This window comes from Phytophthora sojae, assembly GCF_000149755.1.
Source record: "Phytophthora sojae unplaced genomic scaffold PHYSOscaffold_4, whole genome shotgun sequence".
Lineage (NCBI taxonomy): Eukaryota > Oomycota > Peronosporomycetes > Peronosporales > Peronosporaceae > Phytophthora > Phytophthora sojae.
The window spans coordinates 1,142,587-1,162,123 of NW_009258118.1; the positions used below are offsets into that span (position 1 = coordinate 1,142,587).

General features: G+C 57.5%; 5 protein-coding genes and 1 pseudogene across 6 annotated transcripts; 1 reads left to right on the plus strand and 5 right to left on the minus strand.

The window, feature by feature from the left end:
- Positions 1–2,526: 2,526 nt before the first annotated feature.
- PHYSODRAFT_t824 lies at positions 2,527–2,598 on the minus strand (annotated as a pseudogene). Its single transcript has one exon. The product of its transcript is annotated as a tRNA-OTHER (tRNA).
- A 6,349-nt stretch (positions 2,599–8,947) lies between these two features.
- PHYSODRAFT_501183 (hypothetical protein) lies at positions 8,948–9,388 on the minus strand (the record flags this gene model as incomplete). Its single annotated transcript, XM_009527548.1, has 1 exon — positions 8,948–9,388. The coding sequence occupies one exon, from the start codon at positions 9,386–9,388 to the stop codon at positions 8,948–8,950; it is 441 nt and encodes a 146-aa protein (XP_009525843.1).
- Positions 9,389–12,432: 3,044 nt separating this feature from the next.
- Positions 12,433–13,948, plus strand: PHYSODRAFT_501854 (hypothetical protein; the record flags this gene model as incomplete). The annotated part of the gene is made up of 6 exons (XM_009527549.1): positions 12,433–12,612; positions 12,703–12,906; positions 12,979–13,388; positions 13,467–13,557; positions 13,657–13,681; positions 13,764–13,948. 6 exons carry the CDS (start codon positions 12,433–12,435, stop codon positions 13,946–13,948), a joined length of 1,095 nt encoding a protein of 364 aa, XP_009525844.1.
- Positions 13,949–13,955: 7 nt separating this feature from the next.
- On the minus strand, positions 13,956–14,950 carry PHYSODRAFT_502952 (hypothetical protein; the record flags this gene model as incomplete). The annotated part of the gene is made up of 3 exons (XM_009527550.1): positions 13,956–14,132; positions 14,241–14,773; positions 14,857–14,950. 3 exons carry the CDS (start codon positions 14,948–14,950, stop codon positions 13,956–13,958), a joined length of 804 nt encoding a protein of 267 aa, XP_009525845.1.
- A 954-nt stretch (positions 14,951–15,904) lies between these two features.
- Positions 15,905–17,990, minus strand: PHYSODRAFT_314443 (hypothetical protein; the record flags this gene model as incomplete). Its single annotated transcript, XM_009527551.1, has 5 exons — positions 15,905–15,949; positions 16,138–16,412; positions 16,452–17,073; positions 17,159–17,692; positions 17,772–17,990. 5 exons carry the CDS (start codon positions 17,988–17,990, stop codon positions 15,905–15,907), a joined length of 1,695 nt encoding a protein of 564 aa, XP_009525846.1.
- A 163-nt stretch (positions 17,991–18,153) lies between these two features.
- On the minus strand, positions 18,154–19,476 carry PHYSODRAFT_501067 (hypothetical protein; the record flags this gene model as incomplete). The annotated part of the gene is made up of 1 exon (XM_009527552.1): positions 18,154–19,476. One exon carries the CDS (start codon positions 19,474–19,476, stop codon positions 18,154–18,156), a length of 1,323 nt encoding a protein of 440 aa, XP_009525847.1.
- Between the last annotated feature and the right edge of the window lie 61 nt (positions 19,477–19,537).

The window sequence follows — 19,537 nt, forward strand, 5'->3', positions numbered from 1 at the left end:
TGCGACGCGAGCGACTTTGCCATCGGGTACGCCCTGATGCAGTTCGACGACGAGGATCGTGAGCGGGTGATCAGCTACCAGTCCCGCCAGCTCAAGCCGGCGGAGAGGAACTACCCAGTCCACGACAAGGAGCTCCTCGCCATGCGCCACGCATTGATCAAGTTCAGGGTCTACCTGTTCGGAGAGCAGACGTTTGCGGTCTACACCGACCATGCATCGCTGCGGACTGCGATGAAATCCCCGCATCTGTCCCAGCGCATGGCCCGCTGGCTGTCTTTCTTCTCCGAGTACAACTTCGTGGTGCGCTACAAGCCTGGCAAGAACAATATCCTCGTCGACGCGCTGTCTCGGCGTCCAGACTACGACCCACGTGAAGGCCTCGAGCGCCAGGCAGCTGACGAAGATGATGAAGACGCGTGTGCGACGTGTGTGATGTCGGGGTTGAACCTGACGAGCGTCGCCCCCAAGATGCCGCTTCGGGACGGGATCGCCGCAGCGTACGAGCATGACGCGCAGTACACCAGCATCCTGGCCCACCTCCGCTCTCCAAGCGAGGCGACATTGAAGGCTCTGTCGCGCTCGACCCGCAGCCACGTCGAGCGATATCGGCTTGATGGCTCCCTGCTGACGTACACCATCGACCGATTCGATGCCCCGAGAGTGGTGGTGCCGAATGACGAAGACCTTCGCGCCCGGGTCATCCATGAGTACCACGATGCTCCGATCGGGGGTCACTTGGGACGCGAAAAGACCTTCGCGACGGTGGCGCGAGACTTCTTCTGGCCCCACTTGTACAAGTGGGTGCGCAAGTGGGTGCGCACTTGCGAGATCTGCCAGCGAGTAAAGCCCTCGCCGTCGTCACATGCTCCGCTGCGTCCCCTTCCGGTCCCCACGGAGGCCTGGCGCCCCGTCTCGATGGACTTCGTCTTCGGTCTTCCACCCGACTCGAACGGGCGCCCGGGAGTCCTCGTTTTCGTCGACAGGTTCAGCAAGATGGTGCATCTCGTTCCAGTGGCTGCCACGGTTACTGCGGAAGAGTCCGCAGACCACTTTGTCGACGCCGTCTTCCGCCTTCATGGTCTGCCCGATTCCATCGTCTCGGATCGGGATCCGAGGTTCACGTCCGCGTTTTGGACGGAGCTGTTCAAGTTGCTTGGAACGAAGCTGGCGATGTCCACCGCGGCTCACCCGGAGACGGATGGACAAACCGAACGCGTCAACCGCGTCGTCGAAGACGTGCTCCGCAGCTACGCTACGTCATTCCCGAGCTGGAGCGCTTTCCTGCCCCTGACCGAGTTCGCTCTGAACAACGCCGATCACTCGTCGACGGGCATGACTCCGTTCTTCGTGAACTCCGCGCGTCACCCGCGCGTACCCGCCATACTTGCCGTAGGCCAACCCACGGAGGCTCGTGTCTCTACGCTTGGTGGGGGAGGAGCTACCGCTGAAGACTCACCGCCGACCGAGACGCCGGCGGAGCCGTCGCCGGTCAATTCACAGGCGTCACACGCTTCCCAGTGACCGAATCAAGCGCAAATGCAGTGACATGATCCCAAGTGAAGAAGGCCCTTACCGCACCGCATCGTGCGGTGACGCCGCTCGCAGACTGGACAGAGCGAACTCTGATCGACCCCGCTGGCGCTCCAGCGACGATGCAGCAACCAGCTACGGCCGCCAACTATGCACCGAAGTCCTCGGCGAGTCCCACGGATCACTTAGCGGTTTCCGAGTTTGTGCAGCAGCGTCAAGCAATCACACGTTTCGTGCGAGACGCACTGCAAGCCGCAGTGGACAGGCAGAAGGAGAATGCAGACAAGCGTGGACGCAAGAACAAGACTTCATTTCGCACGGGTGACCGTGTGTTACTGTCTACCGAAGGCATCCGCTCCTCCGCCGTGACCAACCTCGGTGCCAACAAGTTCGCGCCGCGCTTCATCGGCCCGTTCAAGGTGATCAAGGTCCTCGGCGACGCGTACACACTGGACATCCCGTCGTCGCTGCGTCTTCACCCGGCTTTCTACGTCGGGCGCCTCAAGCGATATCATCCTGCCGATATTCCTACCTCTGATCACCAGGATTCACTGGCGGGTAATGTACCCGAGGCTACTCGCGACGCCAACACCCATCACCCAAGCCTGTACCGTCGCGATGGTCCTCCTCCGATTGTCGACTCGGCGGGTGAAGCGCGCTGGATTGTGGACCGCATCGTTCACAACGAGGACCCATCTCGTGCAAACGGGCGTGGGCGTAATCCAGTCCGAGCTCCTCGTGCGATCTCAGCCGCGCGACGTTACCGAGTACGCTGGCTTGGGTTTCCACCTGACGAGGACACGTGGGAGACGCGTGCAGCTCTTCTTCGGGATGTCCCCGATGTTGTTCGTGACTATGAGGCGAAGGCCGCTGCTGCTGAAGAGACCACGGAGCTCCCCGCGGAAGCTAAAGCCTTAAGTGAGCGTGATGATGGAAGTGGACCCCCACCGCAAGCTCGCGGTGGCGTTCACCGCGAAGACTAAGAAGAAAACCCGGCGACGACTGCCGGACTCGAACCGGTGACCTCCGCCTTGGTGGCGCAGCGTTCGACCACTGCGCTAGCTGGACTTCCGAGTCCCCACGACGACGCGCGCGACCTCATCAAGCTTGGTGCGATTGCGCATGGCAAGTGGCAAGAAGGATTCGCGTGGGGATCGAGCCCACGCGTCACAGCTCAGCACGGTGAGCGCTTGCCCACTTCGCCGCTCCACTGATGATCGCTGGTGTCGAAGATGTCCAAGCTGGTCTCGCTGCGACGTCGGTTCGAGTCGACGCTTACGCGACTCTTCGTCGGGAGTTACTTCGAAGGGTCGTCTCGAAGAGTCGCGCCGCGCTGATCGCCATCCTGTGTCTCGACACTCACCGGGTCTCCGCTCCGTGCGCATCACACTTGCGCTTGTCGTCAAGCGTTGGAGTCGCTTCCCACGTCCCTTCGGGGGTCCGTGGATGTCCGCAGCCACTTGGGGCGCTGCGCGTTGCTTCGGCGTGTGCGCCGACGAGATGTCTTGGTGTGTGTAAGCTGCTGCGCCTGCGCCGTCCTGTGTCGCTCGGTAGCACGAGCGCCGTCCCTCCGCCGCCTCGGTCGTCCATGGTGTTCTTCGGGTGTTCTTTCGGAAATGTGTCTTTTGCACTTACGTTGCGTAAGCGCAACTTTGAGAGGGGGGGTGATGTAATGGGCCCATTTACATAAGTAGGTAGATTGACAGTACATAAAGTAGTTAAGTCAGTACACGGCTAGCGTGTACTGACGGTCATCGTGATTGGCCGAATTGGGGGAGCCAGACCCCATTTCAGCCAATCAGGCGTTGACCTGCATTTGAGTGGCTCACATGAGACCAGGGGTAGCCGCCCTGGTCCTTACATAAAACAGAGTTGATTTTACCCAAGCCTGACTGCTTGGTCTCACTAAAGCCGAGTCTAAACTAAGCTTCCTCACCGCTACGTGTAAGCTAGAAACGGACACACACCTGGCCCGTTACAACGACCGAAGATCCTCGCCAGCTTTACGTCGCTTCTCTTTCTTGATGTGGGGTATCTGGAACTGGTTCCCTCCTTCATCTTCTAGGCATTTTTCCATGACCGACATTAGCGTTAAAAACGCGTTGTCAAGTGTTTTCCGACGTAGTTTCTTGAAGGCATCTTCAACGGCTTCGACAATGCTGGTGACTGTGTTCATCCGCCTCGTTTGTTGCAGCGTTTGCAGCGCTGAAAACAGCGACAAATCCAGTACGTTGAAGTCTGGACTTTGTGCTGGCTGCGAGATGAGCGAAATGTTCCAGCCGTCGCTGCAACACGCCGCAGTGACGACTGGATCATCGACAAAACAGTGCGGACTGGTGTTATCTTGTTGAATGAACAGTTTCTTGCTACCTGTAATATGAACCGGAGACACATAAGTTAACAACCTAATACACAGATAATGTCAATCGATTAAAAATGAGCAGTTACCTGTCCAAACACGCTTAATTGATGGAATGACGTCATCAACAAGCTTGCGGCGTACTTGATCGCGCGTAACATTTGCAGGTACGGTCAGTAGCGTTCCCCTCGCTCGCAATTTCGACTTGCGCTGCGCCTCTCGTGACTGTACAAACGGCTATAGGCCAATCTTCCTATTGAACCATTGATTTTTGGAGGAGCTGTAGCGCGGCCGAGCTACAGCGACGAGGAACATGACCTTGAGCAAGTGGCGCTTTCTTCTAAAGACTCGCTGAGCTACCTTCTCATTATGCGTGATGTAGAACCGCTTACGTTCAAAATCAATGAAAACCATTTTTCATCAATGTGGACGTAGTCGTAGAAAATATGGAAGCGTAGAGGCATTTCTGGCATAATATAAATAAAAATCATTGTTAGATAAATATTCTCATACATATAATTAATGAAATCAGTCACCTGGTCCGACAAACCGCATCACCCAGTCCAGGCGCTTCTGCTTGTGTGCTGGTGTGAGCAGCGGCTTGATTCGCGAACTAACTTGACGGAGTGATCCAGCCTTCACAAGGCGCCACAGCGTTGTTGTCGCGAGGCCAATGCTGGCCGCAGTTGCGCGAAGAGACTGGTGTGGTGTAGTAGCACGCACAAAATCGTCAGATGTGGCACCCTAGCTACAAACACAACAACAGCCGAGCTAGTCGGCCCTTGTTGGCCTGCGCTGAGATGTCCCCCAGCGGTTCGGCCCTTCCGGGACAGTGATGTCTCGTCCTCGCCGAGACCAAGTACCCCAAGCCAGTCAATCACGGAAGCCAGCTGAGTTACCTGACTCCGGAATTAGAAATCCCGTGCCCTCCGCCAAAGGACGGACGACGGCCCTCGCGGGATTTTACGGGTCGCCGAGAGCAAAGGCTTCTCGACTCAGCAATCAGTGCCCGGGATGTACGGGAACACCGGCTCGCAGCGGTGGCGAGACTTTTCCTTCGCGCTTGGCGAGACACGCGCCCAACCCGGGCCGACCTTAATCTCTTGGCGCTACCAGTCAACACCCTACAAGCTATGCCTCTCGGGTGCTGACAGCAGACATAATCCGGCCCGTGCAGGGGCTTACTGGAAGCGCGTGCACGTGTTGTGGACCTAGAAAATTCTGCTCTGTTTGGTTGTTATCTCTGTCGGGCGCCCTGAAGGGGCGCCTCTACTATTCCTAAGATCCTATACAAATACCAAATGAAAGTGGGTGGTTTTGGATCTCGGCCGACCCTTCGCTGAGCGCAGCGACGCTTGAGCTCGGCTGGTCCGGATAAGGCGTCCGGATAACTCTTCGAACTCGGCTGAGCCGGATAAAGTGTCCGGATAAGCCGGTGAACTCGGTTGAGCCGGATAACCCAGTGAACTCGGCGGAGCGACCCGCGAACTCGGCGGAGCGACCCGTGAACTCGACTGCGCGACTTCCGGACTCAATTGAGCCTGGTTACCGTATCGGACGGTACATGGTACCGTTTAGCCGAGCTCGGCGGCTTGAAATCCCCATGATCTCGGCTGAGTGTGTCCAGTGCCTTCCTGAACTCGGCTGGGTCTTCATCACTGGGCCTGCCACGTGTCCCCAGGTCGAAGCCGGTGTGCCTTGAGTTTCTGACACCATCAGCCGAGTTAAGCGGTCGTCCACCAGCGCATTCTTGCCCACTGAGCTCGGCATCCCGCCGAGTAGTACTTGGCTCCTGGTACGTTGTTCCACTGCGGCCGTGGAGTGTGACACAAAACTTGATGTTCCCTACACCACAACTGCCCCGTCCATGCAAGGAGCCGGAGTGGTGAGTGGCCTGGCCACTGGATGTGTCGCACGCTTGATTTCGTCCAATCCGATCTGTCGCAAACACTCTGAGTTCACATTTCCCGAATTCGAGTGGAGAGAAACGCCCGCAACGCCAGCTCGACGCCCTCGTTCCGTGAAGGTGAGACTTGCTTGAGCCTTGATCGTTGGTATAGGCCTTGTCTGATGCGTGGACTCCGCGCCTCATGGGTCTGTACACATGTAGATGCCCCTATCGCTCGCACCAAACCCCGTCGTCGGATCACTTCAGCAGCGAATCAGCCTGGATGGTCGTCTCGGCGTGGCAACCGGTAGCAGGAACTGAACCATACGAAGTCAGCTGGTGCCCCTGTCGACGCTCGGAGTACTAGCGGTGATGTTGGGCCTGCCGCAGCAAAGCGAGTAGGTGATGCAGGTGTCGGGGAAGTGCTCGATTGGCTGCAATACCGACGAAGCCGAGCATCGCTGTCTCCGTCAAAATGAGCAGCCATGGATGCTGCCAGCGACTCGGCTGACCAGGTAAGCACGTTCCTCTCGTTTCGGTGCGTCGAGTGAAGCCTGATAGTTGTCTTGGCATGCTACAAGGCACCGGGAACTCGGCAGGTCAAGAAACGCTTCCCCGATCGGGCCGCGCTGAGCTCGAAATCCAACCCAGCTGAGCTTATTGGCGAGAAGTGCAGCAGCAAGTTGAACTCAGCTTTGTCCGAACTCGGCTGTCCTGACGACTAGCTGCTATCCGCTGACCTTGAACTCGGCTGGACTTGAACACAGCCTCCGCTTCATCGACTCAACTAGCCTGGTAAGTGTTTGCCCCACTCACTTTCGTGCGTTGAGTTAGCTCTCACCGTTGCTGTGTCATTTTATAAACGAACAAGGCGATCCCGATGCGTTTGATGCTCCAGTCGAGTTATCCTGAACGGGCCGAGCTGGGTTCATTGGTCAACGGACCTTGACTTCAGCATGTCTCCAGCTCTGTTAGACCAGCTTACCCCGACTGGGCTCAGCTTGGTTGGGAAGGTGGTAGGCAAGCTCGACTGGAACAGCACTTCATTCGGTCACATTCCAACTCGGCTCGCCGCGAGCTCGGCTGCGTTCAAACTCAGTTTGAATTCGGTATCTTCGGTTCAGCTGTGAAGCGTGTTCAGACTCAGCTCGGCTACACCTCGAACTCGGCATGAGCGCTCTCCAATCGGAACATGGTGCGTTTACCAGCACTCAACTCGGCGAACTTCCGAACGCGATCTCACTGAAACTCGGCGTACCGCAACTCAGCCCAGTGTTTCCTTCCGTTGAAGTGAGTACACTTCAGATTGGCGCCATCCAACCCGCGGCACTGCTGGAACTCGGCATCCCATTCCAGCTTGATCGCACTCCAATGTTCTCGGCTTCGCAGCAACCCAGTGCGAACGCGACCTCATTCGGACGCAGCGTGATTTCGGTCTCGCTTCAGCTCAGCTCTGCTCGGACTCGGCTGCGCATAACGTCGGCTCGACCTACGTCGTCTCGACCTACGTCGTCTCGACCTACGTCGTCTCGGCTGGAATCCGACGAGAACCGGGCGCAAGACCGAGATGTATGCGTTCCCACTGGAACTGGACGCGAGGCGGCTCAACTTGATCGTGGCTTTGCTTCAGCAAGGTTGCTCTTCAATCGGCTCCACTCCAACGACCAGCGCTTCTTCGAAGCGTTGCTCGAACTCGGCTCCGTTACGGCTTGGTTGAACTCGGCTTCACGACATCTCGGTGTCAAACTACTTCCACGCAGAGTGCACTGTCTCGCTTCAACTCGGCTCTGCTTGAACGCATCTCGGCTTCAGCTTGACTGTGGTTCAACTCAGTTGGTGCTGACCTGGGCTGCACTTGTACCTGATCCCGATTCAGCTCGGATTCAAGACAAACCTCTGCTGCAATTCGCCTAGGCGCCACTTGATCCCCATGTTCTGTGGCTCTGCCACGAATCAACCCGGGTCTAGCGCGACTCATGTTCACCTGGAATTGATTCCGCTTCAGCTTAGCCCAGTTGAGCAAGGTGAGAGGCAAGCTCGACTGAGCGAACGACACAGCTGGCTGCCTGACCAGCTCTGTCCCTTAGCGGAAGTATCAGCGCTTTGAAGGGGTGTTTCGACTTGGCTATGCTCGACCCCTGACCAAGCTCTGCTCATGTTGGCTCAATGTGAATAGGACCGCGGCCGCGTGGAATCCATTCCTCTTCAGTCCAGCTTTGGATGTTGGGTACACCTTTGCGACGCCGTGACTCGGCGATTTCACCGACTCGGCTTTAGGCTGACCGCAGATAAACGCGATGGTAGCCCTACGTCGGATCGAGTGAAGTCGGAGTTCATCTTCAAAGCAGGTGTCTGCTTCTGCTCAGCTACGGACCATCTCGGCTCCCGTTCGAGATCGCTGGCACGTCGACATTCTCGGCGACGCGCCTGCCCAGCGTGCCTCCGCTGAGCTTTGCTCAACTCCAGCTTTGCTGCAACTTCGGTTTGTTCACCGCCGCCGCGCATCGACCGACTCGGCTAGCCGCCTCTTGGTAAACATGGAGTGATTATGGCCTCACTGGAACATCGTGCGAACTCGACTTCGCTTCGGCTTTCCTGCTTGAGCGTGGCTCCAGATCAGCACAGCTCCGCGTCAGCACACCTGCGCTCCAATTCAGCTTGTGCGCGCAACGGGAAGATCGTTCATTGACTTGGTCGGAGGTCCCGGCGGTCGTACCCAAGGGTGTCGATCGTACCGCCGCATATCACACACAGTGCCCCAGTGGGTAGCGTGTTCACGGACCCAGTGACGAGTCAACACAGCTTCGGCATCGACGGCTGACTCGCTCAATCTGTGCAGACGCACCATCACCTCCCTCAGCTTCTTCACTGGGTCGTTGTCAGACCAGCTGGGCTTAACCGCTCAGCTCGGCAACTCGGCTGAGACTTCGCGCCGACTCCAACGCTAACCCGGCGAATGGGCTTCTTGCTTTCCAGCTCCATCTTCGCTCACTCCATTTCGATATCATGTAATTCATATAATCCATACAGTTGACGCAGTATCATTCTTCGACTCGACCCAGCCTGCTGTCTTCACTGAGTCGGCGGATCATCACTTTGGTGCAATAGCCTTAGACCGCATCTGCAACTTGCACCATTTGCAGACGGGTTTCACATTTCTTCGATTGCCCCTAGTCGAGTGGAAAGGTTTCCCACGAGACGTTCGGCATCGAATCCCAACTCGGGCATTTCGCGCTGGATGCCCTCGTCGCTCGTTGTATCAGGGGCGGACGGTCCCCTGGAGCGACGGCTTGACTGTCGTCGTCCGCATCGTCACCGAGCTTGGCTGCGAGGTTTTGTTGGGCTCGTCGAGGTTTCTCCATGCGCCCAACATGCAGCGAGAACTCAGCTACCCCGCTGAGCAACTCGGCTTTCTTCAATTCTTCATCATAATCTCCGATATTTCCATCTCTTCCTCGGTCTTGGGTGCGGTCGTCGCCAAACCGAACGGTTGGGACCGCTTCCATCGTCATGTCGGCGGTCCTTCCGCCAGATGAGTTCGGCATCGTGTGAAACGAACCCCCAGCCGTCGCTGGGCTGGCCCAGCTCGGCAAAGATCTCCCCTTGACCATCTTGCTCGGTACTCGAAACTTGGTTGACTTGGTACCAACGAAAACAAACCACCCTGCTCCCGGGTCGCGGCACCAGTTGTGGTGTAGTAGCACGCACAAAATCGTCAGATGTGGCACCCTAGCTACAAACACAACAACAGCCGAGCTAGTCGGCCCTTGTTGGCCTGCGCTGAGATGTCCCCCAGCGGTTCGGCCCTTCCGGGACAGTGATGTCTCGTCCTCGCCGAGACCAAGTACCCCAAGCCAGTCAATCACGGAAGCCAGCTGAGTTACCTGACTCCGGAATTAGAAATCCCGTGCCCTCCGCCAAAGGACGGACGACGGCCCTCGCGGGATTTTACGGGTCGCCGAGAGCAAAGGCTTCTCGACTCAGCAATCAGTGCCCGGGATGTACGGGAACACCGGCTCGCAGCGGTGGCGAGACTTTTCCTTCGCGCTTGGCGAGACACGCGCCCAACCCGGGCCGACCTTAATCTCTTGGCGCTACCAGTCAACACCCTACAAGCTATGCCTCTCGGGTGCTGACAGCAGACATAATCCGGCCCGTGCAGGGGCTTACTGGAAGCGCGTGCACGTGTTGTGGACCTAGAAAATTCTGCTCTGTTTGGTTGTTATCTCTGTCGGGCGCCCTGAAGGGGCGCCTCTACTATTCCTAAGATCCTATACAAATACCAAATGAAAGTGGGTGGTTTTGGATCTCGGCCGACCCTTCGCTGAGCGCAGCGACGCTTGAGCTCGGCTGGTCCGGATAAGGCGTCCGGATAACTCTTCGAACTCGGCTGAGCCGGATAAAGTGTCCGGATAAGCCGGTGAACTCGGTTGAGCCGGATAACCCAGTGAACTCGGCGGAGCGACCCGCGAACTCGGCGGAGCGACCCGTGAACTCGACTGCGCGACTTCCGGACTCAATTGAGCCTGGTTACCGTATCGGACGGTACATGGTACCGTTTAGCCGAGCTCGGCGGCTTGAAATCCCCATGATCTCGGCTGAGTGTGTCCAGTGCCTTCCTGAACTCGGCTGGGTCTTCATCACTGGGCCTGCCACGTGTCCCCAGGTCGAAGCCGGTGTGCCTTGAGTTTCTGACACCATCAGCCGAGTTAAGCGGTCGTCCACCAGCGCATTCTTGCCCACTGAGCTCGGCATCCCGCCGAGTAGTACTTGGCTCCTGGTACGTTGTTCCACTGCGGCCGTGGAGTGTGACACAAAACTTGATGATCCGTACACCACATTGGCGCTGCATGAGTGGCACAGCCTCCACCTTCTGCTCGACATCAGTAAGCGTAAACTTCTTTTTCCTATCCACTGTGGCGTAGCGGGATCAGCAAAATCCGCGAGATTGCCAATCCAACTTACCAACTGCGCCCGAACACCGACTTACGGAGGGGGTCCCCCGATGATCCGTGATCTGTGTGCTGAACTGGTCACCTTGTGTACCCGTCGGTAGGGCTGGATCTGCTCCTCTGGTGTCTGCTGAAGCGTCCGAGCCTTGAAGAGAGAACAGTCTGGGCGAGACGCGGGGATGTGGGTGGAGCAGCGCGGAAACCTTCACTCTGCTCGCAGTAGTTATTCCCAATCCAGTGATAGTCGACTTGGATCGGGCGACCTGGATCTGGATCCGGCCGTGGGGTTGCCTTTGGGTTGTTGTTGTTCCTTTCCTTTGCCTTTGTAGGTCTTCCTTTTCCGTACTTGCCGCTTCCTATAGCGGGATCCGTAGATGTTGAGAGTTGAGGATGCACCCGGCCAAGTAGTAACTCCGGGTGGATCGGGATCTGCACTTGCGAATGAAAGAAGCTCCTTGCGCCGCTAAAATTTGCGCTCTACTGACCCAAACGCGTGCCAGTAGCTACTCATAGAACGAAACAGCTGAACCCATAGCCTATGGCTCCTTAGTGCCCTCTAAAGTATCTTCAGTGCTCAATAAAACACTCCAGCACTCATCAGTAAGATAACGGACCCCAAACCGAATTAGTTTTAAATTACGGACCACAAAACGGATTTCCCCTAACCCGTCTTGCTAGGACAAACGGGAGGACAAAATCGGTTTTTACTTGATTTCAGTATTGTGTACCACAAATTTTGTCCTAGACGGACCGCCAGGACAAAAACTATGGTACACTATACTTTACTTCCGTGAATTTCGGATTTGTCCTATATTGTGCCTTGCATGCTTTCTGTCTAAACAACGACGTAATTCGTTGTTTTAGCAAATCACGGTGATTAGCCCATCATAAAGTTAGCAGACTAACTCGTCAATTTAAGATAGAATAGCTGCTAAAACAACGAGTTAACGTTGAGTTATGCTCACTTTCGTTGAATGGCTGGAGTAAATCCGACAATACTACGGCCCTGACATTCTAATTCTAGCTCGCTCGCTTTGTCTGATTGCTTTCTAGTCGATGATTGACATGCGTTGGCGATCTATCGTACTAAACTACGTCTACGATATTGAAGAACATCCCTGTTTTTATATCGAGGAGCTACAAACAGCTTTAAAGTCAGCGTTTCCTGCCTCCAAACATTTCTACTGCTACTATGCTCTGATATTCAACCTTGGTTTAACGCGCAATGTCCAACGAAGCGCTCTTCACCAGAACCTTGCGCGAGAGAAAGAGTCCCCGCCGAAATCGGTTCTTACTCCAAGGAGTTAGCGCGAATCTATGGGGAACCTCATCAGTTGCCATTTCTTGCAGCGAACCGATCTACTCTTGCAGTGGCAACCGCTCCATTCTTGCTCTGCGTTGTGTTTGGGACTGGCGGTTGATTAGCTTAACTTTAACTTAGAGTTAGGCTGCGAGATATGATCACCGGGAACGATTTGCTCGTTGGTTTAGATCCCTTAATCGCATGCCAAAGTTCGTGCAAAGCACAATACATGTAGCATTTTTTCGGTTTGTCCCAGCAAAGTGCCCGACTGGGGCTAATGTAATACAACTTTTTCTTAACACGGCAACGTGTCCAGTTTACGATGGCGGCGCCAGCGTCGCCGTCGGCCATGAAGCGCTGGCTGGCGCCTCGCGTGCTGTACCTCGTGTCCTTCCTGGACATGCTGGGCGTGTCCATGATCATCCCGTCGCTGCCGCAGTACGTCAAGTCCATGGACGGCGGCGCGCTCGTGTTCGGGCTGCTCATGTCGCTCTACGGCTTCATCCAGTTCTTCGCGGCCCCCATCGTGGGCAGCCTGAGCGACCACTACGGCCGCAAGCGCGTGCTGCTCGCGTGCTTCGTGGGCGCGTCGGCCGGCTACCTGCTGCTGGGCCTGTCCTGGAACATCTACGTCGTGCTGCTGTCGCGCATCCCGTCGGCGCTCTTCAAGCATACGCTCGACATCATCAAGGTGGCCGCCACGGACGCGGAGAGCGCCGACAAGCGCTCGGCCGCTATCGGCCGACTCAATGCGGCCGCCAACGCCGGCTTCATCATCGGCCCCATGGTCGGCGGCTACGTGAGCTCCGTGCCCAACGGATTCAACTACACGGCGCTGCTGACCACGGCGCTGTTTGGCGTCAACTACGGCCTCGTGGCGCTCTTCTACTCGGCGGCCCCAAGCCTCATGGCGACGGTGAAGAGCGGAGATGGGGAGAAGAAGAAGACGACGAACCGCCACCACCACGTGGACTGGAAGCTCTTGCTGCACAACGCGTGGACGAAGCTGCTGGGCTTCCGCAGCATCGTCAACGAGTCCAAGCCGGCGCAGACGCTGCTGGTGGCGAGGCTGCTGCTGTCCATGGCGGCCATTTTGTATCGCACGCACTTCTCCGTGCTGCTGGAGGACAAATTCGGCATGGATTCACGGGACCGCGGGTTTGTGCTGAGCTACATGGGGCTGCTGGGATTCTTCGGCAGCTTCTCCGTGGGGTTCGTGACCAAGTTCATGAAGTCGGAGAGGCTGGTGCTGCAGCTGTCGGCTATCGTCTACGTGATGACCTTCTTTGCGCTCTCGAGCGCCACCGGGGTCAGCACCGTGTACATTACGCTCGTGCCGCAAGTCATTTCCATCAGGTGAGACCGACGACACCCACACCGTGCTTGCCTTGTTGTCGGGAACTCATACGAAGTGTACCTTTCTCCGCCTGGTAGCATCATTCGCGCGAGCTCCGTGGCGCTGCAGACTACCTTTGTTTCGCAGGAGCACGTCGGCGCCTTCATGGGCATCTCCTCGTCCCTAACGGTGAGTCGGCAGAGGTTATTTCTCACAGTACCGCTGCGAGTGTGGTGCTCATTAATGTGTTACGTATCTGTGCTTGGTGAATCACCAATGCTCCTCCAGTCCATCTCCAGAACTGTCGGGCCCAGTGAGTATACATTATTTCCTTTGCAGCTACTACTGCCTCTAGCCTAACGCTTACGTGTGTGCTGTGCGCTCTCCAATGCTAGTTCTGTCGGGGTGGACGTACATCGCCTCGATCGATGGGCCAGCGTATGGCGCCGCTTGTCTCGCTACAGTCAGTGCCGCTCTGTTTTGCTTCTCCCCGCACTTCGCGGAAGTGGGCGATTCGCACGCAGCTGATGCTGAAGGCAAGAGCAGCAGGCGGCTGGCCAAGAAGAAGGCTGTTGATTAGAGAGGCCTTACTGGCCTTCCACCGAGCGGGTCGGTATCACCGACGTTCTTGTTTGGAAGCTGGGGCCCCAGGCGCCTTTGCCCGCGGCGTTCCAGGACCGGAACATAAATTCATAGATTGTGTTGAACTGCAGACCTTCGACCAACGCGCTCTGCTGGCGCGACTTGCGGTTGTGCGCCACCCTCTCGGAGCGCCACGTGGCGGTGGCGCTGTCTGCCGCTGATTGTTTTTCCAGTTCGCGCGTCCTGACTTCATCCTGGTTGGTGGCTGCCTCGTTCTCGTCCTCCGTTACTAGTCGGCGATACCGCAGCTCGAACTTATCAATGATGGCTCCGTTAGATAAAGGGGTCGTCCACGAAACGCGCAGCAGACACTTGTACACGGTTTGCTGGATCGAGCTCGTCTTGAACGACCCGGTGTGCGTGATAACCACCTCGGACGAATAGCTACTTGAAAAGGTGACGTCGCTCGTGGGCGGCAACGGGAGGGATGGAGGTTCTTCCAGTAGCCTCACGCATTTCGCACTGTCCGCGACAATTTTTTCGGTGCTTCGAGTCCTGTCCGGTAGTGCTGCGTGTGCACAGCACTCCCCAACGACGTGGACGGGAGTTTGTTTGAGGTAGCAAGGAGTCGATCGATCCGCACCATTGACGAGCAGCCAGCGGACGATGTCTGGTCGTGAATACGCGCTTGCTATGAACAGAGGTGTTGCGTTTTGCAGCATCCACCAGTGCATTCCTTCCCACTGAAGTGTCCACGGCGGCATTGCAGCAGTAAATGGAGCTGAGATCATGTCGATGTGGGCCAGCACCAGTCGCTCAACGTCTGCATAGGAAGCAAAGAGCACCGAGTGTGACGAAAGGTTAACCACAAGCAACCGGGACTGCAAACTGGTCCGAGCAACGCACTTGGCAAGTCACCCGATGTCAGTGCACGCAGAAGCTCCACACGCCACGCGAGATCGGCGCTTTCCTCCTCCGCGACATCGTCTGCCTTCCCCATAGTTGACTCTGCTCGCTCTGCACTGAGTGTAACGCATGAGCTATTGTGATCAGAGTGTGCATTCATCATCATCGCGTTTTGGTTAGTGCTCTAGCTGTCCCCAGCTTGTAACTCGGCCTCCAGCTCTAACGTGGCCGTGCTAGCGCTCAGCTCCCTTTCCAGTTCTTCTAGAGCGTTACTGCCAGTGTCTGATGCCGCAGAGCTCAACCGCGACGATCTCCGAGGTCTAATCCCATTGACGGAGATCAACGATCGTGCGCTGGTGGTCGTGCTTGGTGCTGCATTTGGTTTTACAGCTCGGTCATCAGAGATATCGCCATGCAGTTCCGCCAACACCGCTTCACTATTGCGCCGGGGGCGAGACTTCAGCTGACTCGGAGTAGGGGCTTCCTCCGCGCAGTGGGCTTTGGATCAGCTTTCTTGGCCGGCGGCTTCTGTTTCGGCGATGCCTTGGCTGCTATTGGAGCGTCAAGCTCCGACATCAATTCGGCCATGCCATCGCTCTCGGTATCCGATGAAACACCACTTGTCCGAGCGGACTGCTGTGGAGCAATAGGGTTAGATTTTACTTGTTGCCTCCCACGAGCCTTGGACGGTGTCCGAGTCGCTGCTGACGCGGTCATTGAGGCAGAAGTGGTCGTACGTGCCCTCTTCGTATTCCTTGGAGCAGCGGACGACTTTGGCTGGGCAGGCCGCTTTGAAGACGCCACGCCTCGTTTCCGAGATGGCATTTCAGTTTGCCCTGCCAATGGTAACGCTGCAGTTGTAGCGTGTAGCTCCCTCTCAAGCTCCTCGAGGGCGTTGCTACCAGTATCAGATGCCACAGAGCTCAGTCTTGACGATCTTCGAGGCCCAATTCCTTTAGCTGGTGTCGCGCTGGGCTTCGCGTTTGGCGCTGCGCTTGCTAGAGGAGCAACAGGATAGTCGAGCTCGGTTTGGAGCTGCGCTATCAAATCACTGCTTTCGGACGCGATCGATGAGACTCTCGTTCGAGTTTCCCTGCGTGGAGGTGCAGCGAGCTGCTGATCGCGATTCGTAACAGCGGCAGGGGCTTTGTTTCGGCCATTCGCGCGGCCTGCAGGCTGCCGAGTCTTTTCCTTTGCTTTCGGCTTTGCTCCTGGGGCGATTGCTGCGCCATTCGTATCGCGAACGGGGCGGAAAAACTCAGACTTAGACGCCCCAGTCACCATCGGAACGGCATCCAGCTCAGCTTGAATCGTGTCAAGTCCATCGCTTTCGGCAGTCGAAGACGCAGCCCACGAATCGGTGACGGGAATGCGGCTAGGCGTTGAGTCGTGTGGTCTTCGCCCCGTCATAGGGCGAGCATGTTCGATACTAGCGACGGCAGCTGATTTCTGTTTGGATGCTTGAACAGTACGAGTTGCTGTTCTAGAGACAATACCCGCAGAGGGAGCACTTCGACCACGCTTTCGCCGTGCAGGAGATGTTGGATTAGCCAGAGCTGCTTCCTCTAGTGCTCTGGGTGGCGCCTCATCGACACTTTGCTCCAGCTCTCGCTCCAGATCGGCAAGAGCGTCACTGTCCGCTTCACTAATCTCACTGATAGCCGAGGAATGTCTTCCCGTCGATGCATTTCGAGTAGGCAAGGTAGATATTGGAGCAACTTGGTCACTCGAAACGTCTGCGTGCAGCTCAGACTCCAGCTCCGCAAGAAATGCCTCACTTCCTTCACTATCGATCCGACGACGAGGTTCACGACGACTTGAGGCAACGGATCTGGCCACCGGACTAAATGGAGCTGACATGACGCTGCCACGATCACTCAGAGCAAGGATGTTGGTGCTGTCGTCCCGTTCACTCGCGAACGCTTCGAGCATGTTTTTGGCTTCTTCCTCGCGAGCTGCAGCAGCACGCGCGCCTCGATCCATTCTGCGGGCCTCTTCCTTTTGCTTGTACTCCATGTATGAAGTCAAGGAGCGAATCAGCTCTTCTCCGTTATGTCCTGAGCCTTGCAGGAGGGGACCGGGAAGTTTGGGAGGGCGACGCCCACCTAAGCGTGCGCCAGAACTTGATGCAGCCGCCCCAGACGAGCGAGCTCGGCTCATTATCTCCTGGTAGCGATCATTAAGGCACTTGAGTTGCTCCAGTTTGCTCTGCTGCACCTAATACAAGCAATGCAAAGTACACAGAAATGAGGCCACTGCTAATGGCATGGAATACCGAATACATGGGTAATCGTCCACGTACAATGGCGTCTTCCTCCGTCGCACTGTTCACAACGGAAGGCACATCTTGACGTGCGCCAGTTTCACCACCACCTCGAGGTCTTTCTGCACGGTCCTGGACTCGAACACTTGGGCCAAATCCCTTCAAGCAGCGGAGGAACGCGTTATCCTGCACCACAAGCCGGTGCATCATTGCTCGGACCTCGCGGGCTGCCGTCGGGAACATCGTCGCGCCTGCTCCGCTCATGACGCAGTTGACCGAGATCAGCGCCGTCCAGTCCTGCGGGTCCACGTCGATCTTGTGCTTCGGAGCGCCGAGTTGCACCGAGTACGCGCAGTACAGCGCGAACACGCGCCCAATCAGCGCAGCAACGTCGGCCTCGCTCCCGAACTCGCCGCCTCGCTCCTCAATGCACCAGACCAGTGCGTCCAGAGCTTGCTGCAGAATGGCCTTGTGCGTGGTCGTGGGGGTGCTCTCCCAGAACTCGACGTGGAAGGCGGCACTCATCCGCGCGTCCCGCCACAGCCGCTTCCACGCAGCGAAACCCACGACGTTCTGCACACCAGAAGAGCAAGCAGCGTCCAGTCAGTAGCTCATTAACGAGTGATGGTAATGCACTGTTGCTGTCGCCCACCTCCTCTAGGAAGCGTCGATGCAGATCGTCCAGGTCGGCGCGGATGCAGCCAGCGAAGTGCTGCAGCGCGCGCGCCCAGTCCACGTCGGGGGCCTCGCGCTCGCGCTGCTTCAAGGACCGATGTGCACCGGGCGGTCTGCGAGGCAGCGGCGGCCTCGAGTGGCCAGGCGGTGCCCCCGCAGCAGCGGCAGGAGGCGCGGCGCCAACACCTCCATTCATCTTGTGCTATGTATTGAAGGGTTTGTAGCCATCTGGCTGAATTGACATTGCAAAATGTTTAATTGCAAAACTGCCACATACAAAACACAAGTGAACGGCGCGGCCAATTAATTGTTAAATGATGTGCAGGCGAGCACCGCCTCGTCACAGTTTTCGCCTAACGTTAGAAGTCCACGCACTGGTCGATGTCGTCGTCGTCGTCGAAGCACACGAACTGGCCGTACTCGGACGGCTGCCGCATGAGCGGCACGCGTTTCCTCTTCTGCCGCAGGAGCTCCGCGATGGCCTCGCTTGTGGGCAGGTGGACCGCCACGAAAGCGAAGAGGCCGAGCGTCAGCGCCGAGTACACTGTGAAGGCCCACGGCAGGGACGAGTCGCATGTGACGATGGAGCTCTCCGGGTTGTCTTGTGAGCTCGTGCAGTTGAGCGAATGCGTCGCCGGCAGGATCCGCATCAGCACGTACGCCATGAACGGGCCCAGCGCCTGGCCCAGGTAGATGGCGGCGGCGAACAGGCCAATCACGAGGTTCGACCCGTGCGTGCCCTTGTCCTGCACGCTCGCCAGCGTCAGCGGCAGGCCCGGCGCAATGGCCAACGCAGTGCCGCACCCCATGAGCATCAGCGAGACGTACTGGGCGAGCCACAGACTCCTGGTGGTCTGGAACAGGCCGTTCAGGAACGGCGGCGGGCCGAGGAAGAAGAAGCCGACGGACAGCAGCATGAGCCCCAGCAAGATCACCTGCTTGGAGCCGCAGTTGCGACTGAGCCACGCGTACACGAGGCCGCCCAGGAAGTAGACGAACGCGCTCAGCGCGAAGCCCAGACCCACCGCCATGTGCTCTGCGCCCAGGACCTTGTGCAGATGCGTGCCCAGGTAGGGGTCGATGAAGCCGAACGACGACATGGCGAAGCTCGTCACCATGAGGCTGATCACGCACGTGGGCGTGAGTACGTCTTTATATCGCACGATGCTGAACGACGGCGTCCTGTACAACGACCTGGAGGCGCTCCGTGCCCTCGGCGCGGCGTAGATCCCGTCCGGCAGCGAGTACTCGATGAAGATGAACGGCACGATGATCACGACCACGATCTGCGCGACGCCCGAGGCGAGGAAGGGCATCTCGTAGCCCTGCGTCTCGTATAGATAGCTCCCCAGTGGCGGCGCTGTCACGAAGGCCGCCGCGACGACGAACTCCTGGATGGCCAGGATCTGGCCCACGTGGGATGCAAACTCTTCCGACATCATGGAGAACGAGCCCACGACCGCCGCACCCGAGCCGAGTCCCTGGAAGATCCGCAGCAGGAAGGCCGACGCTGTGCCCGTCGCGTATCCAAACGCAATAGTGCTGGAGCCGCTGAGCATGAGCCCGAGGCAGATGAGCGTCTGCCGGCCGATCGTGGGGCTCACGGACGCCGCCAGCGGGCTGCTGAGCATGATGCAGAGCGGGTAGACGGAGAAGAAGACGCTGAGCTCGGCGGGCGTCATGAGCCCCCTCTTGGCCGCGTAGGACGGGTAGAAGCCCACGGGCAGCGACGTGAGCTGGTTC